This window comes from Corythoichthys intestinalis, chromosome 17 (assembly GCF_030265065.1).
Source record: "Corythoichthys intestinalis isolate RoL2023-P3 chromosome 17, ASM3026506v1, whole genome shotgun sequence".
Classification (NCBI taxonomy): Eukaryota; Metazoa; Chordata; class Actinopteri; order Syngnathiformes; family Syngnathidae; genus Corythoichthys; species Corythoichthys intestinalis.
Genome location: NC_080411.1, coordinates 12,634,892 through 12,648,815, shown reverse-complemented (window position 1 = coordinate 12,648,815; position 13,924 = coordinate 12,634,892). Strand labels below are relative to the sequence as shown.

The 13,924-nt window shown below is 37.8% G+C and overlaps 2 protein-coding genes across 2 annotated transcripts in view; one reads left to right on the top strand and one right to left on the bottom strand.

Moving 5' to 3' along the window:
* Positions 1-57: 57 nt before the first annotated feature.
* LOC130905461 (histone H2B 1/2-like) lies at positions 58-730 on the bottom strand. The gene has a single exon (XM_057818890.1). It carries the CDS (start codon positions 720-722, stop codon positions 348-350), a length of 375 nt encoding a protein of 124 aa, XP_057674873.1. The 5' UTR covers positions 723-730; the 3' UTR covers positions 58-347.
* A 5,532-nt stretch (positions 731-6,262) lies between these two features.
* Positions 6,263-13,924, top strand: part of LOC130905495 (netrin receptor UNC5D-like) — a 477,495-nt gene continuing 469,833 nt past the window's right edge. The window contains exons 1-2 of the mRNA XM_057818976.1: positions 6,263-6,326; positions 6,431-6,501. The gene's annotated coding sequence lies outside the window, so the exon portion shown is untranslated. The remainder of the gene's footprint in view (positions 6,327-6,430; positions 6,502-13,924) is intronic.

Here is a 13,924-nt window from a genome sequence, read left to right as displayed (position 1 = left end):
ATGTCGTTTAGCTTTAAAATCACATGACTGGAGTCACTGGATTTTCGGGCACAAAAAGGTTACTTTATTGTAAAAGGTTTCAGATCCGTATTTTTTCATTAGTTCTATTGTACTGGAGTATATTTTTATGAATAAAGCAAATTACAACGTATTTGGTGCAATGAGATTTATTAACTATTCTACATAGGCCATTCAATATATCCAAACAATCATGTAATGAAGTCACGTTTTATCTCTCAGAAGGAAGACCTTATTGAAAGTCATTGGCTTGTTGGTGGAACTGCTCATAAGAAAAGGTAGGTGGCTCTTAAAAGAGCCTTTGGTTTTGTTAGCACTGTTTTAGCCGTTTACTTAGAGCTGGTGTACTTGGTTACGGCCTTGGTGCCCTCGGACACTGCGTGCTTAGCCAGCTCACCCGGAAGCAGAAGGCGGACAGCGGTCTGGATCTCCCGGGACGTAATTGTAGAACGCTTATTGTAGTGAGCGAGGCGAGAAGCTTCGGAGGCGATGCGTTCGAAGATATCGTTGACGAACGAGTTCATGATGCTCATTGCCTTGGATGAGATGCCGGTGTCAGGGTGAACTTGTTTCAACACCTTGTACACGTAGATGGCGTAGCTCTGTTTCCTGGCTCTCTTTCTTCCCTTGCCGGGCTTGCCAGCAGATTTGCTGACAGCTTTCTTGGATCCCTTCTTGGGCGCTGGCTTGGCTGGTTCAGGCATGGTTAGTTCGCAATGGAGTGAATAGAGCCCAAGACGAGAGTGTGAGTATTTATATAGGACGTTCAATGCAAATAGCACTGCGCCAACGCCACTCGCTGATTGGCTAAAATCTTGACGCCCACTTTGAGGCGTGCAAATAAACAAATGTAACGTAATTTCACGTCTTGTCCTTTTGCTGACGACTAAAATAAAATGACGTTATTATAGTTATTGATTAAAGTTTAATAATTGCAGTATTTGAGTCTGATGTTAAAATATTGTCCTTTGTGGTAAATCTGATGTTGTTTTATTTGCACAACATGAAGGTTTCAACGTCCACACTGTATTTTTGACTATTTCTTTTAGAATTCCATTCTTAGATAAATACCGTTCTCTTAAACCAGGGGTGTCCAAGATTTGGTGTGGTAAAAATGTGAGGGGCTGACCTTGGCTGACTTCCTTTACGTAGAACAATATATTTAAGCAAATTTTAGCAAGCCACACTGTGTGTCACATTTGCTTTATAATTTTTTAAAATGAATAATTTCAACAATCTCGCAACTAGCCTTTGTGGCGTTCTCTTTCGACTCTCGGGCTCTTGCAAAATACTGCTGCTGTGAAATTAAACTAGCTTCAAGTTTCTTCAATTTCTCGCTGCGTATCTTCCCTGTAATCTTGTCGTACATGTCAGCGTGTCTTGTTTGGTAATATCACCTCAAATTGAACTCTTTAAAAACAGTGACTGTCTCTTTGCAAATGAGGCAGACACAAATGTTGTGTATTTTAGTGAAAAAAAAAATAGTCCAATTTCCACCTATCCTTGAAGCGTTGGCCGTCGCAGTCAACTTTTTTGTTGTTGTTGTTGTTGATTGTCACCATTTTAGAAAATTGGATGTCAAGGGTCACACGGGGTAATGTTGCTTAGAGTATTGATGCCTTTTAGTGGGTAAATAAGGAGCAGCATTTAGTGTGTAGGCTACTTCATTTTCTGGTAGCAGTACTGCTAACCAATCTATAAAGTCTGTGTGTGGGCCAGACGTTATTGATCTTATGACAGAGGCTGGGGGCTGGATGAAATTTGACCACGGGCCGTATTTGGCCCCCGGGCCGCACTTTGGACATGTCTGTCTTAAACATACTAGTCCTTCTAAAAAAATTAGCATATTGTGATAAAGTTCATTATTTTCTGGAATGCACTGATAAACATTAGACTTTCATATATTTTAGATTCATTACACACAACTGAAGTAGTTCAAGCCTTTTATTGTTTTAATATTGATGATTTTGGCAAAAAAAAAAGTCAAGAAAAAACAAAAATCACTATCCCAAAAAATTAGTAAATTTCATCCGACCAATACAAAAAAAAAAAGTCTTTTTTAATACAAAAAAAATCAACCATCAATTAATTATATCAGCTATGCACTCAATACTTGGTCGGGAATCCTTTTGCAGAAATGACTGCTTCAATGCTGCGTGGCATGGAGGTAATCAGCCTATGGCACTGCTGAGGCGTTATGGAGGCCCAGGATTCTTTGATAGCAGCCTTAAGCTCATCCACAGTGTTGGGTCTGATGTCTCAACTTCCTCTTCACAATATCCCACAGATTCTCTATGGGGTTCAGGTCAAGAGAGTTGGCAGGCCAATTGAGCACAGTAATGCCATGGTCAGTAAACCATTTACCAGTGGTTTTGGCACTGTGAGCAGGTGCCAAGTCATGCTGAAAAATGAAATCTTCATCTCCATAAAGCTTTTGAACAGATGGAAGCATGAAGTGCTCCAAAATCTCCTGATAGCTAGCTGCATTGACCCTGCCCTTGATAAAACACAGTAGACCAACACCAGCAGCTGACATGGCACCCCAGACCATCACTTACTGTGGGTACTTGACACTGGACTTCAGGCATTTTGGCATTTCCTTCTCCCCAGTCTTCCTCCAAACTCTGGCACCTTGATTTCCAAATGACATGCAAAATTTGCTTTAATCTGCAAAAAGTACTTTGAACCACTGAGCAACAGCCCAGTGCTGCTTCTCTGTAGCCCAGGTCAGGCGCTTCTGCCGCTGTTTCAGGTTCAAAAGTGGCTTGACCTGGGGAATGCGGCACCTGTAGCCCATTTCCAGGTTTCTGCAGGTCCCCCGAGGTCTGGAATCGGCCCATCTCCACAATCTTTCTAAGGGTGCAGTCACCTCTTCTGGTTGTGCAGCACTCCCTGCCACACTTTTTCCTTCCCACAGAGGTGCCTTGATACAGCACGCTGGGAACAGCCTATTCGTTCAGAAATTTCTTTCTGTGTCTTAGCCTCTTGCTTGAGGGTGTCGATAATGGTCTTCTGGGTCAATGATGGCCTTCTGGATAGCAGTCAGGTCGGCAGTCTTGCCCATAATTGCGGTTTTGAGTAATGAACTAGGCTGGGAGTTTTTAAAAGCCTCAGGACTCTTTCGCAGGTGTTTTGAGTTAATTCGTTGATTCAGATGATTAGGTTACTAGCTTCTTTAGAGTACCTTTTCATTATATGCAAATTTTTTAAGACAAGGAATTTAGGTTTTTCTTGACTTTTTTGCCAAAATCATCAATTTTAAAACAATAAAAGGCTTGAACTACTTCAGTTCTGTGTAATGAATCTAAAATATATGAAAGACTAATGTTTATCAGTACATTACAGAAAATAATGAACTTTATCACATTATGCTAATATTTTGAAAAGTACTTGTACAAATAACAAAAAAATATTTGTAAACTGCTGCCCTGCGATTGGCTGGCGACCAATTCAGGGTGTCCCCTGCCTACTGCCCGAAGTTAGCTGGGATAGGCTCCTGCACCTCCGCGACCCTCATGAGGAATAAGCGGCATGGAAAATGAATGAATGAATGAATTTGTAAACTGCAATTTCCCAGGAGGCTGTCTTTGATTAACCCCTAGTGTTGTAATATTTTTTTGTTTGTTTGATTTTATTGCCTTTAAAAAATAAATGTCTATTTATTAAGTCTGAATGGCGGAAAACACTCAGGTGACTTGAAGTTCCGCTGTGAGACCCCCAATTTGGCCAAATTTCAAAATTGTCCTATACGCATGTGTGATACATCATTGGAAAGTTTTAAAACTCAATTTTCTGGGGGAAGAAAAATTTTCAACAGGTGGGCATTTAAAAAATATATATATATACCCCTAAACCCTAACTCGAGGTGAGAGCACGAGAGAGCGTAATTAAAGACACCATTATTTTAACGAGATATTATTGCATACTTACCTTGTTTCGATCCAAAAACTCAGTGTAGCATGTCTCACCGTGTATCAAGACACAGCTGACAATGGCCACAGCCGGACTTTTGGGGGATTTTATGGGTGAAACACGGTAATATAACAAGGGTCGCAATGCAGAAATTGCAGACGTCAAGGAGTGGTCGAGATTTTCTTTTTCAAATATTTACCCTTTTAAAAAAAAAATTTCTTTGTTTGGAACGATAATTTATCATCTAAAATATCGTGGAAATGCGACAGTGACAAAAAAAAAAAAAAAAAATACAATTAAGCGATAGCTATGAAGTAGATATTTGATGACCTATTTACAGACACCACTTTTTTCCTTGTGACGTAATTTGTTTAAAAGTTAAAATATGCGAGTGAATAATTTTTTTTTAGTTTTTTTCTTTTTAAAGAAATAAATAAATATTGGACATCAATTAATGATTCTAAGCTAAAAATTATAGACATTTCGAATAATAAATATAACTATTTAGCACTTTTTTATGGTTGGTTTGAAACAAAAGCGGTTGCGCGGTGTCTGTAAATGGGGGGTCTCAAGGGTAAAACGGACAAATTAAAAATAGTTTGGGGGCTTAATCCACCATGAAACTGCTATGGCAGCATATAGACATATTGTTCTATCAAACACAACAGTTATTTTGGCTTAAAATACAGCAGTTTATTTTAAAGAGGGGTGCAAGAGCAGAAACGGCTTTTTCAGCCTTGTCTGTGTTTTTTGCCATATCATAGTCGAAAAATTCAAAGGCTTTAAAATCATTGTAATTGTGTTCCAAATGTAATATTTTTGTTTAATTTGGCTTTTTTTGAATAACCTTTGGCATTTTTTACTTTCTACAATATTATAATATTAATATTTGTTTCCATTTTGATTTGTTGTTATATACTGTATGTCTAGAATGTGGCTCAATTAAAAAAAAAAAAAAAAAAAAAAACCTCAGTAAAATAGCAATACTTCTTCCAAAAGAATACTATTTCCTTTATTTATAACCCATCTGTTAAGTCGACGGGTCAAATTGACCTCTTTTAAATTTTAACATATCGTTTAAAGTGAAATTGCTATTTGTGATGTTTTTTTCATATTTGCTTTTTTTGAAATTTTCAAATTTTGATTTTTTCTTACTGTTTACCCACGGGGTCAAAGTGACCCATTTTTTCCCTATTTTTAATTTATGTAGAATTAAAAAAAAAAAAAAAAAAGTTTTTTTAGTTTTTAAAATTTTTTAAATTATTAGTGGTGTGACTTTCTGTGAGAATATTTTCTCATATAGATGTCTAAGTTACCCATCTTTTGCCCAGTGGCGCCTCCAGAAATTTTTCAAAAGGGTGGCCAGATGGGGCCACTTAAAATCCTTGGGTGGCACACCAAAACTAAAAGCCATAATTTCAGATTTTCATTATATTATTTTAGTATAAATTTCAGGGGAAAACTATCAGCAAAACTTAAGGACACGGCTACTGATATACTTTGGTGTATTGTGTAATATTTGATGTTACTAATGATTTAATGTGCATAGTCCATAACTGTCCAGTCAACATTTTGAGTTCCACAACAATTATGTTTTATTGTGTTATGTATATATTAGACATAAGGTGTACATTTAACAAAACAAAATAATAACTGGGGAAAATCAGGTGCTGGCAGATTTGCATTTGGGATGAAATGCATAACTGATGCTACAACAATCTAACAATATACTGGCAAGTGGGTTGGCCAGTTAGGTGGCCAACAAATTTATAGGGGGGGCCGTGGCCATCCCTAGCCACCCCCTAGGGGCGCCACTGCTTTTACCGTCTTTTTTTTTTTTTTTTTCTAACTAGGCATTTTGTGGTATTACATGTTTTGCTAGTCTTAATGGGGGCTAGTGGCGCTTTTACAATTAGATATAAAGTTTTTAAAAAATCAGTTTCTGACACATTTAACTTTGAATTTAATTTAATTAAGTACATTTTTAATAATTTGTCGACACTTGCGCATTCCTTGGGTCAAACTGACCCAACAAAACTCGGGTAACAAGAGGGTTGAAAAACACCCATTGACTCAAAATTTGATTTAAAATAAATAAAAAATAAAAATAAATAAACATACACACAATAAGTGTAGCTGTCACACAGAAACTAATGTTTGTTTATATATACTGTGTACATATTTGTAAAATCAAATGTGTAAAAATTCATATCTGCTCGTGCATATCTGCGGTGTTTTACTAACACCTAGTGGTTAATTATAGAAGTGGTAATGACCCTCTAGGTTTCACGTGTGCAATTGTTTTCCGGAAGCTTCAGATTCAATAGAGAACAGACGACTGTGAAAAATGAAAGACAAAGACAAGACAAATGGGCTTTGAACAGAAGGCACACACGGTACGTAATTGTATCACGACTGTTTTATTTTGGTTTTACTTTAAATTTTGAAAATGTTGATAATTTTAAATTTTGATACGAATAATTTTTGTATCTCACGGTAGTTTTAAAGTTGTCACAGAACCAGTTGGAGCATCTGCATTGAACAAAGAACTCTGAGAGCCGTTATAGTACAGTAAGTGATTAAAAATAGTTCATGTTTTTTATGCAGTTAAATATTTGACCACTTGGTGGCGCTGTTGCTCAAAGGTTTGCAGCTGATAGTCTGACGCTTGTGTTTGAAAGTCCGCTTTCATTCAAGTAAATGTAAATTGCACCCGAAAAACTAAACGAGACAGCTGGACTCGTCTTTTACCACTTTTATGCTGTCTTCACGTGCTCTGGGAAAGTTGATCTTTACCACGTACTCTTTGGTAATTACGAATGTGTCCTGTTCATGTGCTTTTGTTTTCGTAGCAAAAAAAAAAAAAAAAAAAAAAAAAACTTAGCAGGCATGGATTTCATTTTGGTTTGTTGCGTGGGCAAAACTGTTTTAGAAGACCTATTAATTCACCTACTACAATGAGGAGAGATTGCATCAAAATGCAAACGGTAAGTATTTGTTTGTAACGTTTTAGTAACCACTTGGTTAAAAAAATATATATATATATATAAACGTGTACTCTACACTTGGATGCTGGCATAAAAAAATGTGGAAATTGACGATAAATGTTCTTGAAAAAACGACAAAAACAACTTCGTCACCATTCACAACTTCTTGTTGGTGCTCCCCCATTTTGAAAAGTAAACAGTCGTCCCATCTCTGAAACTCGAGTATAATAATAAAATCCCAGTTTTCCAGGAGAAAATACGAGCTGAGGGGGCGTTCACATGCAATTTTCGACTCGACAAGTGGTATTTACCATAATTACGACATCACATGAAAGCAGCATTACTCCAAAAGGTTCTATCTACACTTTCAAAACGAAGGGTGACTTTTTTTTTTTTTTTTTAAATCCTTCGAGGTTGACTGGTTGATCATACAAAACAAGTGTTGCTTTTGGAAGTCTTTTTGAGATGCTAACGATTCACATTTCATCTTTCACTCAAAAAAGAATAAACATTTCAACATATGTGGATTTCATCACGTTCAATTCATTCATCAAAAACAAAATATACAAATTTAATCGTGTTGCGTGTGCGTGTAATTGCGCCTGATGTTTATTCAATTTCAATCCCGCATAGCTTTTCATATTCGTTATGGATTTCATGCTCCTCTTTGCCTTCAAAATGCAGCTTTCATTTAAATTTTTGTCAGAAACCGCTTTTGATTGAACACCGATACGGCGGCGAAAGGTCACGCAAGAGAGGAAGTCCAAATGTCAAACATCAGTCTGTGAAGTTTAAACCTTTGTAACACCCAGACAGACTGATCTTCTTCTCCAGACGGTGAAAAATGTCACTTCTTGTCACTGACTCCTCTGATGGAGGCTTTTCGTGTCGTTCCAGAGAGCATTATTCTTCCAAGCAAACAATCGAGACCTTTCGTTGCCCTCCGCGCTTTGTTAGATAAAAGATCAAGCGTCAAGTTTGCCGACGACCACCTGCTGCCGTTGGAACATTTTGGAGAGGATTTGTAAGGTGCAAATGTCACCATTTGCATGTCATATGGACTGAGTGTTACGGTTACCTGCACCGATTCACAAATTTTATATTTTTCTTTAAAACATTTCATCAGTAAGTTTTTCACGAGTCGCCATTTTGCTAATTACACACTGAAAGTAACGAATTGCTTTTTGAACCTTGTCCGTCTGCTGCAAACTGGCTAATCTATTTTTGTTATTTCCGTGATGATGCTAACGAAAATATTTCGTCAACGAACAATTTTTTTTCTAACGAGATGACAACGGGCTAAAAACGTGTATTGGGAGACTAAAACATGACGAAAATGCACCATAGTTTTCGATCATATGCTCTCAATGTGTGATTTTCCTTGGTTAGAGTTTTTGTATTGGAAATAAAAGCGCCCGTGTATAGACCCCAATCACCAACGTCACACAATCACGTGATCGCTGTACTGTGCCACCATATTGTCCGTTATTGTGTGTCGTATTGTCAATGATCGTAGTTTGTAAAGGTGGATTCACTTGCAAATTATGGAAGCCCCGATGCTTTCAGACGCTGTAAACCAGTGACGTGCGGTAAGGTTCATCGTTGGTGAGGTACTGACTCCTTTGGTGTCAGATTTCCAAATATATAAACCAAAAAGGGTAGCTTATTCAATTGGCTACTGGTTATTTCATATCTCATCAGCATTCTTCACATAACACGCACACACGGTACATATTATCGATACATAAAAGTAAGAAAATAACATGCATTTGCTCTACACCCTCAATGTGTTGGCCCTCATAATTCTATAATTCATGCAACATAAATGAGAGTAAAGAGTGGTGTACAAAACCACAGAATTCAATTCAGACCTTTAGTGAAATATTCAGTTGTTTTCAAAACTTTTAATTCTGATACTTTAATCAATTTATTACAGATTGCTAAATAAAAAGTGTGAGAAGAAAAACAAAGGATATTTTATTTAAGTACTAAATTTAGTTTTTAAATATTCTATTGTATTTTTCTTAGTCTAAGCTCTTTTTAATTTTTTTTTTTATAAGATTGAAATGAAAACTGTTTTTGGTTTTGCGCCTGTCCTTCACCACAAAAACCGCCGTTACTTTGGAAGGGCATAGGTTTGGTCTCAACATTCGTAGGGACGATATAACCTGCATGTAGGTACACTTTTTGCTGGGGACGGGACATTAATAAGACCAAACAGATTGGATGAAGGGGGAAAGGGCCACATTTCTCATGTACCTAATTAATTAATAGGCAAAAATGATCAATGCAAAATAAATCCTTATCTACTGATAATAACTTTTACGTGCATTGGTTCAGATGATACACTGTTCGATTCAAACCTTTGTTTTAAAAAAATACTAAAGAAACATTTTGAAAACTTCCTGAATAAATGTCTGGTTTTTATTAGCAAACATAAACATAATGAAAATAATTCACTTAATAATGGTTGGGTCAATTCTATCCTTACAACATATGGAACTATTGAAAGATCTAAATTCTCTATATAACTGAACATTATATCAAGCAAAAAAGGTAAGTTTGCCTAAAAGTTGGTGGGGACAATTTTAGCATCCTGAAAAGTTGGTAGTGTTATGTCCCTACCGTCCCTATGCAAACCTACGCCCTTTTTGTAAAAGTCCTCCTTATTTTCCTTTACTTTAAAACATCTCTCCGCCTCAATGGAGAGGATTGCTTCAATTAGATCGTTCTGTACACAGAACGATCTAATTGAAGCAATCCTCTCGCTTGTCAAATATTTGACAAGCCAGAAAACACAGTGGATGTGTCCAAATGTCTAGCTAACCTTTCATCTTTCTCAGCAAAACCATGTAATCGTTCTACATATATGCCACGTTTAGAAGAGCTTACACGCTCATCGTTACCACGAAATGTTAACTCCTGTTTAGCTAGGATGCAGGTTACATTAATGAAGTCTTTCAAACTCTTTCGGTTTTCCGTTACCTTGGCGTTGTGAATGCTCGCGTTGAGCTTCCGCTGTTCGTCAAAGCCAAATCGATCCTTGAGCTTCCAAAAGTTTTTAAAGCAATCAGGCTTTAAATGTGAGTGGTCGAGCTCTCGTGTTTGCTAAGGCTTCGTGGTAGTTTTTTAATGTCACAATAACTCGTATTAGTCCAGACATTGGCACAAGTTGAGAAGAAAAGGCAGTGAAAGCAGCAAAGGCGATTTTTCGAAGGACAGCCACATAGCCAGTCTTTTCGGGTGTACCAGTCCGTTTGAAAAGCGCGAGTTATCTTCTGTCACATAGTTTGAAGCAAACCTTTTAGCTCCGGTGTTGTTAATCGAATCCACTTTTGACGGAAAGTCCAGTTTCACGTACGCCCCCTTTCAGTGCGGCAGAGTACTATCTGCCGCAACCTGTGCCTTTTCACTGCGGCTTTATTTCCCATCAGCAAAACTAAACATGTCGCTAACAAAAATTAAACTTTAAGGGTTAAAGACATTAGCCAGACTTTGGAAAATCAGGTCAAATAAACGTATCTGGAAACATTATAATGGCGACATGCAGATGTACGGCAACCAGCACGCTCCAATTCCATGTATCAACCCAGTTTGTTATGGATTGCGCAATCAGAGGTGAGGCTTTACTCGTTGCTGCCGCACCTCTCGTTTCATTTCGTTATTTGAACAGGAAATGGGCAAATTCAGCGATTTTGACAATAAAAAATGTTTGAAATGACTCATACATTAAGAGCAATGGACAAATATTAATATAAATTTGATGCTATAATTATTTTTTTGTCATGATGACAGGTGAGGCTCTGCCTCACCTGCCTCCCCTGACCGCACGTCACTGCTGTAAACTCATTGGATGAGTTGCATAAAAGCCGTTATTTGGAAAAGCTTCGGTCGATCCAGTCGCCAAATCCATATTTGATGCCCAAACCGATGTTTCCTCCCGTCCGGTCCCGTCCCGTGCGTCAGCTCGTCCTGAGACCACAAAATTTCCAATCATACTCCATTTTATGTCACGATGTGGAGTCGGGTACCCAAAATCGGCACCGGCCCAAATATAAACCAACATTTGGTCAGCTGAGCGTCACCATTGTCACGATTGTAAAATGAAAATTGATCGACAACAGGCCGGTGTGTGCCGAAAAATAGCTGCCCCGCGTGAAATGTTCCCCCAGCCGGGAGTGCTTATTTATAATGCTTTATTGATGTGAAAACATCAAATGTTTTCATGGACGCATTACAGTAATGGATTTACGACTGTAAGATCAGTTTTAAATAATTAAATTACACAAAATATTAGTAATGTATTTTAGTAACAAATCGTGGACTGGGCCACATAACCATCTTTGAACAGAAATGTATTAGTCTAGAGGTTTTTTACGACCATATCCCAATGACAATCACACAGGTATGACATTTATTAGTTCAAGCAGAGTAAAATAATACATATTCACGGTACAAGAAAGTCGTTTCCGTGTGGGCGCTCCCGTCAGGGGGGACATTTCACGCAGGGCGGCTATTTTTCAGCACAACACCTGTTGTTGCGCTCACCTTCTTGATGCGCGAATGTGGCGACGAGCTTCGTAATCGCCGTCTGATGATGTCTGCGATCGTGTTGGCATCATGTTTTCGCCGCTGTCTAACGGCTGTCGACACAAACGCATCATGGACTGAGATAAACAAACCGTGCTGCTTTCGAGATTTGCCTTTTTAACAATGGGCACACAGCAACTATTAAAATGACCGTTTATCTTCTCTGTTACTGCAACCAACCGCCACACATCCCTTCACCATTTTGATTAATCAATGTTAACGATTGTCAGGAAGATTTTTGGGTTCGTTTACTAGGCGGTGATTCCTTAGACAAGCAGAATAACAAGCAGCAATAGGAGGAATGTACGTAGCGGTAATATGTAAACACGATGAGCTGACGGACAATATGGCGGCACCAGGCAGGGGGCGGAGTTGTGACATCACGTGATTGGGGTCTAGTCTATTGTAATGCAAATTCCCACAGCTAGACAGCGCAATGACACACAACCACATTTAAAAACAGAAGGCTCCAATCAGCCTTGGTTTAACACCAACTTTTCTCAACACTCAAATAAATTGCACGCAAATATCCAACAGCGCTCTTCACGGCGGCAGCTCAACAGCAACAACTAACAATACTAACAATAATAATAATATATCTACGAATAAATCTGCAGCTAACTTTTCCCTGCTGGGCACTAATATAAACTATCATAATCATATTCATTTTCGACCTCGAATTTAATTTCAGAAAACGTCAGTTTTTGTAAAGAAAAAATCGCTAAGTCGTTTTTGGGCCATATTAACTATTTTCCGTTCCAATAGCGCCTTAATCTTATCTCATCTTCTATACATGACAGGGAATTTTTTGTGTCAATCGGAAACCATCAGTCAGAACGAACCAAATTCACGTGTGGAGTCCCTCAAGGGTCAATTCTTGGACCACTCTTTATTTAACATCTATACGCTTCCCCTAGCTCAGATTATGGAACAGTATGACATCTCCTATCACACCTATGCAGATGACACACAACTCTACATTTCTGTGTACCCACATGATTATAGTCCCTTAGTCTCCCTGAGTAAATGCATTCATCAAATCAGTGAATGGATGTGCCAGAATTTTCTCCAGTTAAATGTGGAGAAGACAGAAGTGATCATTTTTGGGCCAAAAAAGGAAAGGTCAAAGATAAGCAGGCACCTTAGTACAATGTCACTTACAGCTACAAATCAAGTCAGAAACCTTGGCGTAATTATTGACTCAGACCTAAAATTTGATAGCCATCCAAAGTCCATCACTAAATCTGCTTATTACCACCTAAAAATATAGCCAGAATTAAGGGGCTTCTGACTCAACAAGACATGGAAAAACTTCATTTTCAGCAGATAGGACTATTGCAACGGTATTTTTACAGGTCTCGATAAAAAAAACAGTCAGGAAGCTGCAGCTAGTACAGAATGCTGCAGCCAGAGTCCTCACAAATACAAGGAAGCTGGACCACATTACACCGGTTTTGAAATCGTTACACTGGCTTCCAGTGAGTCAAAGGATAGACTATAAAATACTACTGCTTATCTACAAAACACTTAATGGCCTTGGACCAAAATACATGCTTGACTTGTTAGATTCCTATGAAACATCTAGACCCCTAAGGTCATCTGGAACCGGTCTCCTTTATGTTCCAAGAACAAGAACCGAGCAGGGTGAGGCAGCATTTAGTTATTATGCTCCTCATCCTCTGGAACAAGTTACCTGAAGGTCTGAAGTATGCTCAAACTGTTATCTCCTTTACATCAGGGCTAAAAACGCTTTTGTTTAGTACTGCATATCCATAACTGTCTATATATTTCAATCTATTTGCTTTCTATTTCTCTTGTGCTTATCTCAATTGCTGATTTCAATTTTTAGCAGCAGTAGTAGTAGTATTTGTTTTATTTTATATTTATTTATTAATTTTTTTATTCTATTCGTTATTAAATGCGATTTTTGCGTTTAATTTTATTTCCTATTTCGATTGTCTTTGTTTTTACGTTTTATTGATTTTAATGTGATTTTTATGATCTTCATGTGATGTAAAGCACTTTGAATTGCCTTGTGCTGAATTGTGCTATATAAAGAAATTTGCCTTGCCTTGCCTTAATCAACGTGGCCCTGTAGCAAGCAAGGTGTCAGGTCCATGTTATTAACAAAAAAAAAACAAAAACATTTTCATTACATTTAATCGCCAAAGTTATGAAACGCTATTGTTTCAATGTTTTATTTATTCATTTATTAAAAAAAAAAAAAATCTACCAAAACACTTTTTTTTTCTCTCCCCAACACCCACTGCAGCACCCTGAGCACCCTACTTCCCGCGCTACTGCAAGAGAGAATATGCATTGTTGCTTTAGCCTTTCAAGGTCTGTACTGAGTGATCATCAGTCTAAATGGAACTCGTAGTGTTAGTATAGCATTTGTGTTAGCATTAGCATTATCT